The 20,553-nt window shown below is 41.2% G+C and overlaps 1 protein-coding gene across 2 annotated transcripts in view; it reads right to left on the reverse strand.

The window, feature by feature from the left end:
* Positions 1–20,553, reverse strand: part of ZNF507 (zinc finger protein 507) — a 43,550-nt gene that overhangs the window by 15,034 nt on the left and 7,963 nt on the right. For both annotated transcript variants that reach the window (XM_040253772.1, XM_040253771.1), the window contains 3 exons: positions 17,794–19,931; positions 16,224–16,341; positions 12,513–12,627 (listed from right to left, as the gene is read on the reverse strand). In XM_040253772.1, coding sequence (XP_040109706.1) covers positions 12,513–12,627; positions 16,224–16,341; positions 17,794–19,929 — 2,369 coding nt within the window. In that variant the 5' untranslated portion in view covers positions 19,930–19,931. The remainder of the gene's footprint in view (positions 1–12,512; positions 12,628–16,223; positions 16,342–17,793; positions 19,932–20,553) is intronic.

The following is a 20,553-nucleotide window of genomic DNA, read 5'->3' on the forward strand; positions in this document are numbered from 1 at the left end:
CTGATTTCGGTGCTGACCATCTGGTGATGTCCATGTGTAGAGTTGTCTCTTGTGTTGCTGGAAGAGAGTGCTTGCTATGACTACTGTGTTCTCTTGGCAAAATTCTGTTAGTTTTTACCTGCTTAATTTTGTACTCCAAGACCAAACTTGCCTGTTACTCCGGTATTCCTTGACTTCCTACTTTTGCATTCCAGTCCTCTATGATGCAAAGGACATCTTTTTTTGATGTTAGTTCTAGAAGGCCTTGTAGGTCTTTATAGGACCATTTAACTTTATCTTCTTTGGCATTAGTGGTTGGGGCATAGACTTGGATCACTGTGATACTGAATGGTTGGCCTTGGAAATGAACTGAGATCATTTTGTCGTTTTTGAGATTGCACCCAAGTACTGCATTTTGGACTCTTCGGTTGACTATGAGGACTACTCCATTTCTTCCAAGGGATTCTTGCCCATAGTAATAGATAAAATGGTCATCTGAATTAAATTTGTCCATTCCCATCCAATTTATTTCACTGATTCCTAAGACGATATTCACTCTTTCCATCTCCTGTTTGACCACTTCCAATTTACCTTGATTGATGGACCTAACATTCCAGGAATATTGCAATATTGTTCTTTATAGCATCTGACTTTCCTTTACTAGTCAGTACAATTAGATAACAAAAAGAATATGTGTAAATATCATAAAGGCATGGTTGAGAAAAGTATTTGCAGATAATACAATTATGAACCTGGCAATCCAACAGCAATTAATTACAAGTAATAAGATAATTCAATAATTGTATAAAGCTAACATGCTGTATACATCAAGTTTCCCCACATAACAATACTGATAACTAGGAAATGATCCAAGTTATAAGAGCAATAGGAAAAAAAAAAAAAGGAATAAGCCTAACAACAAGTGTGTGTGTGTAGGCAGTCCTTGCCCTGTAATATTTCTGACATGAATGGATTTTAGTTACTATGGCATATAGTTAGATGAGTCTCCTAACACCACTGTTCAAATTTCAAAGTATTACTAACTGTGAGTAACTGTAGTGTACAAACTTCACTAGGAGCTCTTTGGTCCACTCTGAAAATGATAAAACAAAATATAATCAGTGACTAATTTATGTCATTTCTTTCCAAGTCTGTCAGTGATTAGTCAGTTGCTTCTATTAATTCAGTCACAGACAGCAAAGTGTGTAGTTATGTTGCCTCCTTGTATCCCAGTGATAAATTCATGTAACAGTTTACAAAAATGGATGATCCAAAAAGAGAATTGGCCAACAAAATGGAAGAGCACACAGCAAGAATAAAGTGGTAATGCTGGAAGTGAAATTAGACACAAATGTAAATGGAGTTAGAGAACGAACAGCTGACCAGAGGAAAGCCGATGCTGCCACTGCTGAAGCAGCTCTGGGTATGCAGCCAGAGATCTCCAGACACAAACAAGGAGAGCTGTGCCCAGGGAAAGTTATGCCAGTGAAAATTTCATAGAACAGAAACTCCTGGAGATGTGTCATAACAGTTAAAGAGCAAAGGATAAAATGTTCAGAGTTGATCCCTACTTAGAAAGCAGTATGGCCATTGGCCAGGGCACAGAAAAACTGGTCACCCTGTGCTATAAGGCATATAGTGAGAACACAAGCTGCTGCTGCTAAGTCGCTTCAGTCGTGTCCGACTCTATGAGACCCCATAGACGCAGCCCACTAGGCTCCTCTGTCTCTGGGATTCTCCAGGCAAGAATACTGGAGTGGGTTGCTATTTCCTTCTCCAATGCATGAAAGTGAAAAGCGAAAGTGAAGTCACTCAGTCCTGCCTGACTCTTAGTGACCCCATGGACTGCAGCCTACCAGGCTCCTCCGTCTCTGGGATTCTCCAGGCAAGAGTACTGGAGTGGGGTGCCATTGCCTTCTCCGAGAACACAACCACTGTGCAAACTATTCTTGAGAAGTTTCTTGCAAAGAAATAAAACACTCATTTTCAGTGTTTCTAAGTTTTAAGCTACAGTGTACTAAGTTAATATTACTTTTAGTATTTTTCATTTCTTTATACGTCTGTAACTAACAGTAAAAGAGCTTTTAATTTTTAATAAAAAAAATAATAGAACAATTGTAGTTTTCACCATTCAGATGGCTTTACATAATTTCAGCTTGCCAATCATTTTTATGGGCCCATACTATTGGACAAACTGAGAACTTAATGCATACACGTATGTATGCATGGGTATATACACAGACAAAACAAGAAATGTTCACCATAATATAAATGGAGAATACTCTGCATGCTTATGAGGTACAACAGGTGACTTGAAAAAAATGGAAGAGCCCAAACCTTATTTGTATAAAGTTGTCAATTTTTTCTAAATTAATCTAGAAGCTTACCATGATCCCAATACAAATAGCAACATAATTATTTTTAAGAGGAAACTGTGACAAGCTGCTTCTGAAGTTCTTCTGTGCACATATGTATTACCCAATCAAAACCTCAAACAAGAAATGGAATTATCCACAAAATCTACATACTTCACTTCCTTATCACCATTTCTCCCACAGAATTTGGAAGTTTGCATATACAATTGGAAAAATGATTTTTTTCTTTTGTGAAATGAAAAACAGTGGTATAAAGTGTCCATGCAATTTTACAAAATGATAAACCCTGGGTTCACAATAATTGCTTAAGGAGAAGACTACCTCTATCTTAAGACCTCTTTGTGGGTTCCTCCAAGATCTCATACCTGTTCCTCCTCAAAAGAGGCATCACTTCTTCGAATTTTGTATATGATTTGTTTACTTTTCCTTAGTTTTACCTTTATGTATCCCTAAAATCTAAAAAGAAATGATACAAATGAACTTACTTACAAAACAGAAACAGACTCACAGAATTCCAGAAGTTTATGGTTGTCAGGGGGAAGGATGGAGGGAAGGGATAGTTTCGGAGTTTGGGATGGACATGTACACACTGCTGTATTGGATATCCAATAAGGACCTACTGTCTAGCACATGGAACTCTGCTCAATGTTATGTGGCATCCTGGATGGAAGGGCAGTGTGGGGGAGAATGGATACATGTATATATATGGCTGAGTCCCTTCCCTGTTCACCTGAAACTATCAAAACATTGTTACTCTGCTGATGAACTATGGACAGAGGTTTGTGACGCTGTACAGGAGACAGGGATCAAGACCATCCCCATGGAAAAGAAATGCAAAAAAGCAAAATGGTTGTCTGGGGAGGCCTTACAAATAGCTGTGAAAGAAGAGAAGTGAAAAGGAAACATATAAGCATCTGAATGCAGAGTTCCAAAGAATAGCAAGGAGAGATAAGAAAGCCTTCCTCAGTGATCAATGCAAAGAAATAGAGGAAAACAACAGAATGGGAAAGACTAGAGATCTCTTCAAGAAAATTAGAGACACCAAGGCAACATTTCATGCAAAGATGGGGTTGATCAAGGACAGAAATGGTCTGGACCTAACAGAAGCAGAAGATATTAAGAAAAGGTGGCAAGAATACACAGAAGAACTATACAAAAAAGATCTTCACAACCAAGATAATCATGATGGTGTGACCACGCACCTAGAGCCAGACATCCGGGAAAGTGAAGTCAAGTGGGCCTTAGAAAGCATCCCTACAAACAAAGCTAGTGGAGGTGATGGAATTCCAGTTGAGCTATTTCAAATCCTGAAAGATGATGCTGTGAAAGTGCTGCACTCAATATGCCAGCAAATTTGGAAAACTCAGCAGTGGCCACAGGACTGGGAAAGGTCAGTTTTCATTCCAATCCCAAAGAAAGGCAATGCCAAAGAATGCTCAAACTACCGCACAATTGCACTCGTCTCACACGCTAATAAAGTAATGCTCAAAATTCTGCAAGCCAGGCTTTAGCAATATGTGAACTGTGAACTTCCTGATGTTCAAGCTGGTTTTAGAAAAGGCAGAGGAACCAGAGATCAAATTGCCAACATCTGCTGGATCATCGAAAAAGCAAGAGAGTTCCAGAAAAACATCTATTTCTGCTTTACTGACTATGCCAAAGCCTTTGACTGTGTGGATCACAATAAACTGTGGAAAATTCTGAAAGAGATGGGAATAACAGACCACCTGACCTGCCTCTTGAGAAATCTGTATGCAGATCAGGAAGCAACAGTTAGAAGTGGACATGGAACAACAGACTGGTTCCAAATAGGAAAAGGAGTACATCAAAGCTGTATATTGTCACCCTGCTTATTTAACTTATATGCAGAGTACATCATGAGGAACGCTGGACTGGAAGAAAACACAAGCTGGAATCAAGATTGCTGGGAGAAATATCAATAACCTGAGATATGCAGATGACACCACCCTTATGGCAGAAAGTGAAGAGGAACTAAAAAGCCTCTTGATGAAAGTGAAAGAGGAGAGTGAAAAAGTTGGCTTGAAGCTCAACATTCAGAAAACGAAGATCATGGCATCCGGTCCCATCACTTCATGGGAAATAGATGGGGAAACAGTGGAAACAGTGTCAGACTTTATTTTTTGGGGCTCCAAATCACTGCAGATGGTGACTGCTTACTCCTTGGAAGAAAAGTTATGACCAACCTAGACAGCATATTCAAAAGCAGAGACATTACTTTGCCGACTAAGGTCCATCTAGTCAAGGTTATGGTTTTTCCAGCAGTCATGTATGGATGTGAGAGTTGGACTGTGAAGGAGGCTGAGCGCCGAAGGATTGATGCTTTTGTACTGTGGTGTTGGAGAAGCCTCTTGAGAGTTCCTTGGACTGCAAGGAGATCCAACCAGTCCATTCTGAAGGAGATCAGCCCTAGGATTTCTTTGGAAGGAATGATGCTAAAGCTGAAACTCCAGTACTTTGGCCACCTCATGCGAAGAGTTGACTCATTGGAAAAGACTCTGATGTTGGGAGGGATTGGGGGCAGGAGGAGAAGGGGATGACAGAGGATGAGATGGCTGGATGGCATCACTGACTTGATGGACATGAGTCTGAGTGAACTCTGGGAGTTGCTGATGGACAGGGAGGCCTGGCATGCTGCGATTCATGGGGTCACAAAGAGTTGGACACAACTGAGCGACTGAACCGAACTGAACTATTAATTACTGTCTTGTTTTATTCACCTCACTGCACTTATTTTCTGAAATTCTAGTTTACTTATTTTCTGTATTCTTTCATGAAGGTGTAAATTCCATGACTATGCATTTTGCTGAGTCAGAAAAAGAACAGAACGTTAATGTATCAACAGAAATGTGTGATATCATGATTTATAACAATAAATATTTGGTCTTTATCCCAGTTCTTGGCTCAGAGCTCCTATAACCCTTGAATTCCCCAAGAGATAGAGCGATAAAGATCTTCTGTATGTTAATGAGGTAATTTTTTAGAAAGTTTCTAGGTCAGTGGTCCCCAGCTTTTTTGGCAGTGGGGACTGGTTTCATGAAGGACAATTATTCCATGGATAGGGGGTGAGGGAGATGGTTTCCAGATGAATCAAGCACATTATATTCATTGTACACTTTATTTCTATTATCATTACATCAGATCATCAGGCGTTAGATCTCAGAGGTTGGGGATCCCAGCCCTAGGTAACCTAAGGACGGAGGCTGATTGCCAGAGGAATTGTGATTAGAGGGTTGGAACTTCCAGTCTCAGAGGACAGACTATTGAGATTCAGTTGAACCATCAATGGCCAATGGTTTCATCAACCGTTCTTATGGTATGAAGCCTCCATAAAAACTTGAAGGATGGTTCAGAGAGTTCCCAGGTTGGTGAACACATGAAGGGCTGGGAGAGTGGCACACCCAGAGAAGGCACGGAAACTCCACCTCTCCTGTCTTTGCCCTCTTTATCTCTTCATCTGATTGTACACCTGTATCCTTTCTAGCCAATCAATCAAACCCGAGGAGGGAGTCACAAGAACCTTGTTCACCTGATTTGTGGCCAGCCAACAGCAGCACAGGTAACAACCTAGACTTGCGATTGACACCTGAAGTGAGGGCAGTCTTGTGGGGCTGAGCCCTTCCCTGGTGGGATCTGATGCTATCTCTGGGTAGACAATGTCAAGATTGAATTAAATTTGCAGGACACTCAGCTAATGCTGCTGATAACTGAGTTGCTCAGTGGTATGGAAAACATGTGACATCAGAAAATCCAAGGTTTCTGAATCTGGCCAAAAATCTGAACTGAATTTTTCTACAGGCTTTCTCCCATTGCTAATAGGTCAGTTACTTTAATCCCCACAGAGCTAAGAATGTGGTTCAACTACCCTATTTCCGTGGCCTGGGGCTTTACTTGGACATTACTCCAGATCTGATTTAATTAGAACAACTGTCTTGAGGGGCTGCTGCTAAGTCACTTTAGTCACGTCCGACTCTGTGCGACCCCATAGACGGCAGCCCACTAGGCTCCTCTGTCCCTGGGATTCTCCAGGCAAGAATACTGGAGTGGCTTGCCATTTCCTTCTCCAGTGCATGAAAGTGAAAAGTGAAAGTGAAGTTGCTCAGTCGTGGCCGACTCTTAGCGACCCCATGGACTGCAGCATACCAAGCTACTCTGTCCATGGGATTTTCCAGGCAAGAGTACTGGAGTGGGGTGCCATTGCCTCCTCTGGTCTTGAGGGGCTAGGCAGAGGAAAGCAGAACCAGATGTCCTGCAGTACTGGAGGTATGACTTGAACATATGTGAAAAAACTGAAGTAGAAACCTTGCAATAGAATTTGTCTTACCACATTCAATTAGATTTCTATGCTTTTAAAGGAATACATAAACTAAGGCCCATAGAAGATTCACTTCAAATTTTGTGATGAACCTAAGAACTCTTTGTGCCACTGTAAGAAACAAAGTCCCTCAGTTCATTCTTTCTAAATGAAACACATTTCTTTTCCCTCCAAATTAAACTGTAAGCTAAACTGTTTTCCTTAAAACAAATTCAGGGTTTTCAAAGACTTGAGATTTTTCCCAAGCTAATGCAACTAACAATTCAACATGGTTTCAGATTAAAAGAGATTTAAGAAATCTGTAGGGTGGAAGGCGGGCTTCCCAGGTGGTAGCAGTGGTAAAGAACCTCCCTGCCAATGCAGGAGACATAAGAGAAGTGGGTTCGATCCCTGGGTCGGGAAGATTCCCTGGAGGAGGGCATGGCAACCTACTCCAGTATTCTTGCCTGGAGAATCCCATGGACAGAGGAGCCTGGCGGGCTATAGTCCATAGGGTCGCACAGAGTTGGACACAACTGAAGCGAGTAAGCATGCACAGGGTGGAAGGTAGGTTTAAGAGTGATGGGACATATATTAATATATACCTGTGGCTGATTCATGTTGATGCACGGCAGAAGCCAACACAATATTGTAAAACAATTATCCTCCAATTAAAAATAAATAAATTAAAAAAAAAGACGTCTAAGTTGGTGGAAGTGATGACATGTGACTTCCATGGTATGTCATAAAAGGTAATACTGCTTTCATCTACTTCTTACCTAAGCATTCACTTGTGGAACCAGCATACTGGGAAAAGTCCATGTGGAGAAATCATGTACGTGTTCAAGCTGAGAGGTCCAGCTGAGGCCCTAGTTGACAGTCCGACTGGTGAGGGAGGCCTCAGATGCCTGCAACCCCTATCATCTCAGTTACCTCCAGACTTCAAGTCTTCCCTCTTGAGTCCCAGACCTCATGGAACAGAGACAAGCCACCCCTATAATGCCCTTTCCGAATTCCTGAGCTACAGAATCCCTGAGTTGAATAAAAGAGCTGCTGTTTTACATCACTAAGTTGGGGGAGGTTTGGCAGCACGCCTCATGAAGAGTTCTCTCTGGCAAAGCAGATACAGGCGGAGTGGCACAGCTGACAGGAGCAAGGGTTCAAGGCATGGCTCTGCCACGTGGGGAGATCGTGGGAGCTCCTTTCATCTACCCAGCCTCCTTTCCGTATCTATTAATGCAACATTAATAGCAGTAACACTCCCAAGTACTGTGCTGTCATGAGGATCAAGTGAGCTGACACAGCCTGAGTACTCAGCACATTGGCTGGCCCATGAGAAATGTTTTTACAAAAAATGTTAGCTATTATTATTGTGTCACTCAGTTGTGTCCGACTCTCGGTGACCCCAAGGACTGCAGCCTGTCAGGCTCCTCTGCCCATGGAATTCTCCAGGCAAGAATACTGGAGTGGGCTGCCATTTCCTTCTGTAGCCATTATTATTACCATTTGTAATATAGCTATATAAAGACCAGACTTTTTACAATGACTGACCACATATAGGAGGCAACTCTGTCATTCCCAATGTCATTTCCATTGCTTAAACCTTTTTTTTTTTTTTTGAGATTTTTCTTTTACTTTTTGTGTCATATTATAAAACCAGGGTCATTAATACATAAGCACACAGAATTTTTGACCCAGTTAATGTGAATCCCTGAAAATCAGGATCATTATTTTATAAGCACACATTTTTACCTCTCCTTTCATCATCTACCTTAACTGCACGACCATTTAGAAAAATCAGCATCAGTTTCAGAGTATAAAGATATATAAGGCCTAAGCACAAAGAAAAAGATTAATACATTTGATTACATTAAAACTAGAAGTTTTTTTCTTCAAAAGATGCCACTGAGAGTAGCAGTAAGTATAGAAGATATGGCAATACACATAACAGACCAAAAAACAAACAAACAAAAACCCCTTATATTCAGAACACATAGAGTCGCTGCAAAATCAGTCAGAAAAAAGCAGACCACCGATGAAGAAATGCCAGGTGAAAAGATACACAAACCACCAGGAAACGCAAATGAGAACCAGCACAACCTATGTGCCTACCAGAAGGACCAAAACTCAAGACTGATAAAACGAAACATTGATGAGGGTTTGAACTGGTTCAACCACTGTAAATTGGTATAACCATTTTGGATAATTGTTGACAATATCCACACACCTCAATGTAGCATGTTCTATTACCCCCCCATATTCCACTCCTGGGTTTACACCAATGGAAAAGAACCCATTTCATGAAAAAATATGTAAAAGAATATTGGCATTATTCATAATGGGGGAAAGTCTGGCCAATAATCCAAATATCCATCAACAGTAAATAAAAAGTAAATTGTGATATAATCTTAAAATGGAATACTACACAGTAATGAAAAGGAACATGTTAATTCTACACTGAATTACACACAATGGTGCTGAATGAAAGAAGCTAGACTTAAAATATGTGCTGTATGACTTCATTCATATTAAGTTCAAAAACAGGCAAAACTAATTTATGATGTTAGAAGTCAAGATGGTGGTTACCTGGGGGACAGGGGTAGTGAGTGGAAGGGCCAAGAAGAGGGTGCTGCTGAGAAACTGCTGGCAATGGTTTATTTCTTGGTCTGAGGAATTACAATGATGGGTTTAATTTGTGACCATTCATCAAGCTGTATGCTTTTGATTTATGTAATTTTCAGGATATATGCTGATTAAGTTATAAAGTCTATTTCAAAATTTTAAAAAAGAGAGAGAGACTTCAGAAACACATCAATCAAATGCAATGTTTGGACCTCCTGATATAAACAAAATAACTCTAACAAAAGATACTTCTGAAACATTTAAGGAAATATTGGGTATTTTTAGACTAGGTATTAAAATAGGATTAGTACTAAAAAATCAACATAGAGGAATATATCTGGGTGACTCTTCTACTTAAGGAAGAATAGTGCCACATATTTATTTTCAAAACACAATAAATATATAGAACCAGAGCCTTTTTATAGATGAGAAAAACTAAAGTATACAGGTAACTATCAGTCATTTGAGCCCAACACTGGGCTTCCCAGGTGGTGCTAATGGTAAAAAACCTACTTGCCAGTGCAGGAGACCTAAGAGACGTGGGTTCGATCCCTGAATCAGGAAGATCCCCTGGAGGAGGGCATGGGAACCCACTCCAGTATCCTTGCCTGGAGAATCCTATGGACAGAGGAGCCTGGAGGGCTACAGGCCATACAGCTGCAAAGAGTCAGACATGACTGAAGTGACTTGGCACACAAGCACATCAGGCATTTACTGAGTACCTACTATGTGTCGGGCAGCGTGCCGAGTGCTTCAGTCCAAAGCCCAAGCATGTCCCTCTCTGTCATGTCTTTCCTCCTGCCCTCCGTCTTGCCATGTAGTTTTGGAACTCGAGTACTGGTATAATTATGTTTCTAAGGGAAAATGGGCTCAAAGCCACAGTCAAGAGGAACCGTGGGGACACGAGGAAAGTGTTTTGCTATTCCATCTCTAGCTAGTCATTCATGAAAGTGCTATTAGAGGAAGGAAACCAGCAGTAACTCTAGTACCGCAATATTAAGCTAAACCAGAGACAATCTAGTACCTGAAAATTTTAAATGCACCTTTTACTAATTTTGGGGTCAATGTTATAATTATCATAACTGGTATGTGGTTTACTTAGAATGTTCCTTAGTAAAGCACTGAAAATAACAAAGTTTGCTACATTTGGTAGATGTGGGACAGGATGAGGCCTTTTTCATCTTCCCCTGTCCTAACATGGGAATGGAAAATAGCTCTTTTCCTTCTGCAGTGAGGACAGGGTTTCTGAGATGACCTCATGAGCCAGGCCCTTCAGTGCTCCAAGAAACATGCTATCAGAAATGCACAGCATACGTGCTCTGAGAAAGCAAGCCTCAACTCTGACCGTAAGTGTGCTAGGCAGCAAAACTGAATGAAGCATACATGAAATAAGCCAGGAAAACTACAATAACTCAATACTAAATTAGATATCAAGAAGGCTCGTGGCTCAGAGGTTAAAGCATCTGCCTGCAATTCACAATTCGGGAGATCCAGGTTCAATCCCTGGGTCAGAAAGATCCCCTGGAGAAGGAAATGGCAACCCACTCCAGTATTCTTGCCTGGAGAATCCCATGGACGGAGGAGCCTGGTAGGCTACAGTTCACGGGGTCACAAAGAGTCGGACACAATTGAACGACCTCACTTACTCACTCATGCTTTCTAACAGTAAGTCCTAGAAACATACTGGAAAAGAATATGCTATGCTTTGCTATGCTAAGTCACTTCAGTCGTGTCCGACTCTGCGCAATCCCATAGACGGCAGCCAACCAGGCTCCCCCATCCCTGGGATTCTCCAGGCAAGAACACTGGAGTGGGTTGCCATTTCCTTCTCCAATGCATGAAGGTGAAAAGTGAAAGTGAAGTCGCTCAGTCGTGTCCGACCCTCAGCGACCCCATGGACTGCAGCCTACCAGGGTCCTCTGTCCATGGGATTTTCCAGGCAAGAGTACTGGAGTGGGATGCCACTGCCTTCTCTGGGAAAAGAATATGGTAACCTATAATGCTCTGTAGAGTGCAAATCTCATAAAGACAAAGGAAAAATATTTAAAGAAGATTAAAAGAAGAGTCACAGGATTTGAAAGTTGGAAAACAAGTGTTACGTGAAAGGTAATAATTACATGGAGGGCTTGGTGTGACAATATTTTTTCTAAGGCACTCAGGTCAAACCCAGTGAAAAAGTACAGTGTGAACAAATAACCTACTAAGACTTCTCTGATGTAACAGGAAGAAGATTCTCACTGCTTGTATTAATTATTTAAAACCATATATAATTATTTAAACTCATATATATGTACTCTCTATATTAAAACCACACATATATATAAAGAGAGTGAGAGAGAGTGTGCCATAGCATGGGATCAAGCAATGGCAATTTAAGGTAGTCTGCCAAGTCCTCATTTAGATATTAATACAGTAACTTTCCCACAGTGACCTGAGTCACACCTATAAAACCTGGGAAGAGAGTTAAAACAGGAACCAAGTTTTGTCAAGGGGATAGAAAAGCTCAGGGCATTGCTGAGCACGATTGGTCATGGTGACTTGGCTTAGATCTGCCTGGAAACTCAATGTTCCCTGATGGCTACCAGTAGAACACACTGCTCTGTGACAGCTGGACAACCTTTGCAAAAATATCTGTATCTTTACTATACATAAACAACAGGTAGTTTATTCTCCAGAGGCAAAGTTTATTTAAGCAGTAATTATTTCTATTTATCAGCCTATCTTAATCAACTGAGAACACCTATATTTTCTGAATACATATTAGAATGAGGTTTTGTAAAAAAAAATCAAGTAACAAAATTAAATGATCTTACTCTATACATGGTAAGATTTATTTTCAAAAATAGAATCTTTCACAGGGAATTTTATTGCTTTTAAGAGTCTTTTGCTGGAATATTGAATACTTAACTACCAAATTATTGAAATGTACTCTAAGCAATGAAAATTGCTATGATAATTTATACCCACATGAAACTGACATATATAGGCATCTTCTTTTATTGCTACTAGGCAAAATCTAGTCAAAAATAAGCCTATCATCCTGAGACTAAAGCTTAAAATTCAAGTTCTTTAACAAACTACACAATACTCGTGAAACCAGGAAGTGAAAGTTTCTTAGTACTTAACCTATGCTTAAACAACTGTTACGAATTTTTTATCACTTCCACTTTTTTCTTTACAGTATTGTAATACAAGTATTAAAACTCCAGGATCATCACACTTACCTGTAAGGCTTATCAGAGTTATGGATTCGTCTGTGGTTTCTGACACCAACGTATGTTGTACTTGTATAATCACATACATCACATCTATACTGTTTCTGGACTGAAGACTTATTCCCTAGACAAAGCATTTCAGTTTTAGTGATGTGGTTGGATTAGATTAAATCAACAATATTTACATTCCACTGTAAATGAGAATTTATACCACACAGTATTAACATTTCAATGCAGGCTTTCTCACTGGTTAATAAAGTCAATAAGCTCGAATCTAGCTTTACTGGTTCTCCTGCATCTGCACTTTCTGTGGATATAAAGTGAGTATCATCTGATCTGTAAAAATACATTGGGTTAGCTTCTACATAACCTTGTACAAAATTCTAAACTATAATGAACCTCATGCCAGCTGCCCTGATGACTGAGTTGCAACGGATTTAACCAAAGATAAACTGTGAATCTGAAAGGTGTTGGATTCATCCATATAGGATATAGCCTTCAGGAAACACTGATTTGCCAACCAGCTGTAATTTAATACTATCATCCAGTACTATAAAGTACAGCTACAAAGCATCTATAACTAACTCAATATACAAAGTCCAAAGCTTTTTCACTCTGTAGGTTTCCTTTGTTTATAACTTACAACAGAAGGAAAAGCAAAGGCAAATTATTAAGTGCTATGTAATGCAGTATAATTATACCCCGTAAACTGACAGTTTACAAGGACTAAGGTGAACATGCAGCTCTCTCAAATCCAGGAAACACAGATCCATGGAATTAGGCCCTGTTACTAAACTCACTCTGCAACAAGGGGCGGCGGGTGGGCAGGATTCAAATCAAGGTAAGCAAGCAGAATGACTTGATCATAGAAAACTGTTCCTGAAGATATCCAACAATTAATTTACTCTTCTGTCAGCACAAAGTTCACAGGCCATTCATAGCCTGAAGGCTTCATATTCAGAAACAGAGCAAGCATAGAAATTGCAGAACAAGGCAGAAAAGGAAGAAAGCTTAAGTGGAACACCAGCACACGCTGCAGAGAAGTAAAATTGGTGATACAAAAGAACTCCCATATGGAAATTTTAACAAAACAAAGAAAATCCTTAGGTTAAATTTAAGCTTTCTAAAATTGCAATTTTCTTTGGCTAATAACTACTTTTGCCAGGCAGAACAAAATGTCCTAATTTCCTGGTATAAATCTGTAACATTAATATACACACTAATCATAATTATAATCTAAGTACTGCTCTTAATTGGTGGGTTAAAAACTTGGACTTGATTATAAGTGGCACTACTCCAGATAAGAGTTTAAAAAAAAAAAACCCTGAAAAAAAGAAGTGTGAAATATTGTATAATGGTTCTGTGTGAGAAATAGTACAGATCAATGACAACTAATAAAAATGACAGATGGGAAAACTTAATATAGCACAGAATGAGAGGCTGTGCTACTTCAAGCAACTGTTTCTAACGGAAAGAATATTGGATTTAAATTTCAAAAACTTGGGCTCAGTCCCTGCTCTGCCACTTAGTATGAGTGTGATCACGGGCAAATTATTTCCCCTCCTGAGGACTTGGTTTCCTCACCTACAAAATGGGAATACTGGAACCTCCCGTCATGGTTTGTAAGCCCAGGAGCATGCCTTACTTCACCACAGTCTGTATGTTACCTGTGGGCTGGTGTCAAGTCTGACTGTCACTTGCGGGAGCCTCCCTGAGGGCAGGGATCTGCTTGTTCTGCTTACATAAAATCCCCAAGGCTTGGCAAATCATAGGTTTACAATAAAGAACACTTAATTAATTTCCGTTAAGAAACTCCATGTGAAAGTGCTCTGTCTACAGCTAAGTATCTGTGGTGTTTGTTAATGTACTCGTTAATACCGGTGTGTATTCCTCACTGGGCTGGGCCCCTCGAGGGCACTGACATCTCGACTGCACTTCAAGCACTTAGCACAGAATCCAGCTCATGATGGGCACTCCATACCTTCTGGCAGAACAAATGTCTGAGGTGCTATTACACTGGGCCTCAGTCAAAAATGAGCTACAAGTTACCTGGGCTATCATCGTGACAGAGACTCGAAGCCACAGAAATATACATCTCCCTTCTTGATTAATAAGTTTATTAAATGCTTTAAAATGTTTGGATAAAATGTGAATCATTTTCACCTTCTTTGTGAGCTAAAAACTTGTTCTTCAGCCCAACCGCCAGATTTTGAAATATCTAATACAAAATCAATAAAGTATCAGTGCAGATTAAGCAAGCAGGAATTCTCAGTCATCTAAATTGCTATCCTACCAGCAAATAGAGTTGAATGGCGGGGCAAGACGGGGGTGGGCGTTGGGGGGCCGGAGGCATGAAGAAGCAATTTAAAATCTATACATGTAACCCTAAGAAACAAGAGTTTGAGCCACAAAGGAAAGCTGCTGCAAAATGGAATATGGTGGAGAGATGTAATGCTATGAAGCCCAAACTGGTTATTTTAATTTTGAGCTGACATTTCAATCTTTTTAATTCAAATTGTGGGTTTTAATTTGTCAACCTATTTGGACAGTTTTAAATCATTGCTTTTGGTGATGGTGCTAGAAAAGACATATTCCACCGCTGGCAGTAACCGCAGGTGGTACCAGTGAGTAGTACTTACTTTATTCCTTCATTAGGGATTTACGGTCCAAAGATATCAAATGTTTTAATGTCTCCTTTAAAGGGGATATGGAAACATAATGAATTAAAATAAAAGGAGGCAGTTAGGGCTATTTTGTACAAAGGAAACAAAACAGTTTCAGCTCAGCCATCTATTGCAGGAACAGATGCTATGTCATAAACTCCTTTTGTTTTGGATAGTTTTACAGGGATGACATCTGTTTGACAAGCGAATTTTGGTGCTACAGTGGTGTCAAAATCAGTTCTTTCAGGAACATTCTAGAATCAGTTATGCTTTCTGGGGTATAATTTAATGAAACATTATGGTAAAACATTTTACTCTGCAGTTGTTTCTAACTTTAATTCTGAGGAAATCTAAAAAGGAAAGTCACCCCAATATGTTTTATTTCCCATAAACGCTATGTACCACAATTGAGACATTTAAAGTATATCAATTTAAGTGAGCTGATGCAAGGAAGCACAGCTTATTACACTTTATCCCTAATTCTCCGGATGTGGCATCCGCCTTTTCATGGAACTCTAATTAAATCTTTTGATTCTAATATTCCTATTAGCAGGAACTCGGCCGACTGGCACCTAACTGGTACATAAAAAGAGCCTGTGTTGTTTTTTTTAAAATAATGCAGATGAAATCTGGCAGTCACACTTGGATAAGAATAAGATCACAGCAGGAAGCCTCAGTTAAAGTTTGAGGTGGGGGCCTACCATCTGCAAAAGCTCCGTTCTCAGTGGGTCAACCGATGCTGAGAGAGGGAGGAGGCTTTCCTTCCGCGCTGCAGCTTCCCTGGCTTGCTGGCTGTTACCTCAGGGTTTCTGCTGTACCTGGCTCTTACAGGACAGCGTGAATTTCAGAGCACATCTACCTAGACAGGTAAGCTGAGTACTTACTAACAAGATTCACTTAGTACTCAAGAGAGAAGACTCACTCACATAGTATAAAAACAGAGGAGAAGAGACGCAGCCTTAGTCCTGAAAGTAACGCACGTGACAACAAAGGGCATGGTTTTCACTTCGTATGCTAGTCAACCTCATCTATATATACATTAAAAAAATGCAGATACCTTCTTGGACACATTTTCCATCAGTTTTATCACTGGAAATTCTGGACTCATTAGAAGTTGCTATTGACAAGGTATCTGGAAGACTGTGTTGCTCCCTCTCATGGTTCCTCAGTTGACTCTAAAAAATTGAGAGAAATTAATATGTAGTTTTCAATAAACACACCTGCACAGTTACTAGGAGGCTGCAGAAAGGAGGGAACTGCTTTCACGGCCCGGTACCTAGAACACATGACCAGTATTTAAAAACCAAATGCGCTAAAAGATAGCCTGACACATTGGACAACTTACAGGAAGAAATACACTAGAGAAAACACAGTCTTATCAAAAAGGCAAGTTAGTTCCTCTTTCCACCTTCTCTGAAAGGAAGCCACTGCTGTCTCAGGGGCGCTTGTGCAGTGTGTGTGTACGCTTCCTGAACCCCTGCTGAGCCCAGAGGAGGAACAAGCAGAGGCTTCAGAGTAACTCAATACCTTCACGAAAATCAATCCAATCAGTTAACTCCTGCACTTCTGCCTTTAAATATCAACTAAATGTGTAAAAGAGATTTAACTGAACTGTGACTCCAAGGACCTCTTCCTCCTCACCCCCACCCCCGTGAATCAAATGTACCAGCAGAAGAAACTCCTGGAACTTGCCTCTGCGGCTCATCTGTATGGGCTGCTTGTCCAATGACCAGAGGCCACTTCAGAATTACATGAGAGCAATCCAAGTGACAGTGACAATCTCTGACTCAGAGGCTTTTTTTAAACTCTTGATTACCTATTAATTACCAGTGGACCTGGACTCCAACACCGGCTAATCTAAGAGCAAAAATCTACATCTCAGTTACCCCTTTAGGGATACATTCCCCACCGCCCCCAACAGTCAACGGGCACTCTGAAGGAAAGTTCTAAACCAGTGATTCAATGAGTGCAAATTTCCTTTACAAAGACAGTATTTCATACTGGTTGCTGGTTTTAGGTGGCACATAAAATGGAAATCACTCAAGGTAATCCTGGAAAGTCCTGTAAACTCCCCATAAAATATAACACACATGGCTCTGTTGCCACTGCACTATCTTTCATTATGTCTCATACAGTCCGTTTCTCCCTGTGCAATGGTATAAATCACCCTTGGCTCGTTGTGCAGCAGCTGAAGTGAATGGCTCGCATTTAGGGGCCAGGTAAGAGTAAAAACAGGTATTTTTGTGCATCGATGACGTTAAGGCTAAACGTGAGTCAGACGTGTGCACAATGTCCCTCCGCAGTACATCCTCTTGCAATTCCCTTGCACTTTAAAATCAACACACTTTTAAAAAGATATACACATGAAAACGCTAAAGTAATAAACAGAGTCTGTTAAAGATGGGGCATGCGGGGGAAAAAGAATCCTACGCCAGACATCCTGACGACCCAGATTCCAGTCCCAACTTTAACACTAATTAATAGGGCTCCCCTGGGCACATTACCAAACTACTGTGGGCCTCAGTTTCCCTATCTATAAAATGAGGTGGGTGGACTGTACCTAGAAAGCTCCCTCTTCGCTCTAAAACTCTACGGCCTTCTGAAGGACTTCATGAGCCCATGCTTACCTTATAATGGAAGGAGTCCTCACACTGCTTGCACTGGTATATTCTTGTTTTGCAGTGGTTGATCATGTGGCTCTCCAGGTCTTTGCTGTTGTCGGCAATGTGCTCGCAGATGGGACACTGGTAGGGCTGTCTCTGCCGATGGACTCGCAGGTGCTGCTTGATGTAACCCTTGTTACCGCTGCTGTAGTGGCACAGCCGGCAGCGGTAGGGCCGCTCGGCGTTAGGGATGTACTCCACCACGCTGCTTCCCGACAAACTCGCGTCGCTGTTGGGTTGGCATTGGGCGTTATCCTGCAACTCTTTCAAAATGTCATCGTCGGAAGCATTTTGGTCTGTCCTTTCCCGTAACTTTTCAATCACAGTGAGTAGGGACATGCTGATGCCTGTCTTAACCTGCCCGTCTGCGAGCTCCTGCCTACCCTCTGGGAGTGCTACTAAGGTAGAGTTGCTTTGGTTGAAACTAGCTAACCCCTCAGGAGAGTTTTTCAGTGGGGACATCATTTTAGAATATGCTGCCACTGTCCCGTCTACTTGCCTTTGTCCGGTGTCCGGATCTAAAAGGTTTATATTCCCATAGTGCCCAAGGTTGGTTCGTGTGAGTTCTGCAGCTCTTATGGGCATTGTAACCAGGGCTTCCGCAGCTAGTGAGTGTAGTCTGAGAGACTCAGAATTCGTCCTTCTTCGGCCCGGTGGGGCATTCTCATCAGTAGCCAGTCCTTTGTTTATTAACTCGCTGTCTTTCTTCTCTGAGTTGCCCCAGCCTATGATCAGCCCCCCGATATCGACAGTGCATTTATCAGCATGGTAGACTCCATCTCTTCCTTCGCGCCCGATCTTGGCTTCTGTCGGGCGCAGGCTCTTCCCCTCCTCGATTTCGGCGTTCATGAGGAAATGCTTCTGCGAAAGCGCTTCTTCGGCACTTGGCAGGCGCTCCACTATCACGTTGGCATGGCCTTTTTTATGTGGGCTGCTGCTGATGATCTTCTGTGCTGACGAAAGCAGGCTGTCAGCAGCCAGGTTCTCCTCGGCATCAGAAATCACCTCAAGCATATCTTCCTCGTTAGGGTCTAGGGTAACCGACTGACTGAGATGAACCCCACCTTCTGCACTGTGCTCTAAAGGGGAGGAAGAGGACAATGCCTCTGCGCTGCAGATCTGCACCTGCACTGACGGCCCATTGTGGATACTCAGTTCATTGTCTCCAATGGCAATGACTACTGCGTGGACACCGCTGGCTGCAGCAGCCACTGAGGAATCCAGTAGGCCTAGGGGCTCGTTCTCATTTTCAAAGATTGGATAGGAGCAGTCGACCTCCCCGGCATGTTTCCAAGCATGTGTTTTCAACATTCTCTGCTGGCCACAAGTGTAACTGCAAAACAAGCATCGATACATGCCATACTGTTCATAGGCATACCACTTCCTCTTACCTATTTCTGCCACGGAGGTCGTTTGGACAGTATGAGGCTGTGGGTTGTCCACACTTGCTGGGATGTCAGGAATCGTTTCATTATTTCTTTCTGAGGTTTGGTGACACAAGGGGTTGGTGGGGCTTATGCACTGTTGGGCTTTGGATTGAGTGTGGCTGTTGGCATCATTTTCGTGGTCATTTACCACGTGAGCTTCAAGTTCCTCTTGGCTTTTTGATGTAATATGGCACTCTGCGCACATTAATATCACTTCATTCTGCTGACCATGCTGCTTGATATGATCTTTTAACACAGAAAAAGATGATGATAGAAACTTACAAAGGCTACACTGGTAAGACATAGCCTTCCCATCACTCTGGGCAGGAGAGTCAGGGGTAAAATGTATTTGAGACATCTCAGCCCTTCTAATATCAGTAGCAGGTGACTGGGTTACTTTAGCTGGAATCTCACAAGATTCTTGACTTTCAAGAAGAGAGTGTGCTGCAGCACTGGAACGTGGCCGTTTTTTGCCAATTAAAAGACATTTTTGTGACTTTTCATGTTCCACTATCTTGCTTAATTTCTGGATAACATGGATTAATGGATCTGTTTTAGCTTTTCTTTGTTCATCAATTTCCAGTGATGAATTGATGACAGTTTTGGCAGTCAACATAGCTTCCTGTTCCCCAATATCTGGCACCAACATGGCGACACTGCTGCTTTCTTCCATATCTAAAAAAACAGAATATAGGACAGAAAAAAACACCAGGTTACAGGATCATTATAGGCATATAATTCAGGAAATCTTAACTACTCTTTAAGAGTTTAAGCTGATCTAAGTATTTTCTAACCTGGGAGCTCCATATTGATATACCTGGCTATCCTCAGTAGAGACTTAAATTGCTTAGAATTTTTCTTTGGAGTGTTGTCCCCTATTGAGACTGATGATCAAGGTCTTTCAATTCTTCATTTCTTTCTTTGGAAATGAATTAACTACATCTCCTTTTTTCTTGACTTTCTTTCCCCTAAACATTTAGCTGGACCTAATCAGTACTCCTCTTTTGCACAATGCCAGATTAAAAAAAAAAGGCTGCTATTCCATTATTAAAGGGCTACAGTCATTCTCAGGGTATGTGCAACCACCTCAAGTATTAGGAAACACCATTCTGTAAATTCAACACACGAATGATGCAATTCTCAGGAGACAATTTCTTGCACCAAGTATGCTGCTGCTGCTAAGTCGCTTCAGTCGTGTCCGACTCTGTGCAACCCCATAGACAGCAGCCCACCATGCTCCCCTATCCCTGGTATAATTGTGATTTATTACTATAACCATAAACTTATTTTTTCCTCC

This window comes from Oryx dammah, unplaced genomic scaffold (assembly GCF_014754425.2).
Source record: "Oryx dammah isolate SB20612 unplaced genomic scaffold, SCBI_Odam_1.1 HiC_scaffold_13, whole genome shotgun sequence".
In the NCBI taxonomy this organism is placed as follows: Eukaryota; Metazoa; Chordata; class Mammalia; order Artiodactyla; family Bovidae; genus Oryx; species Oryx dammah.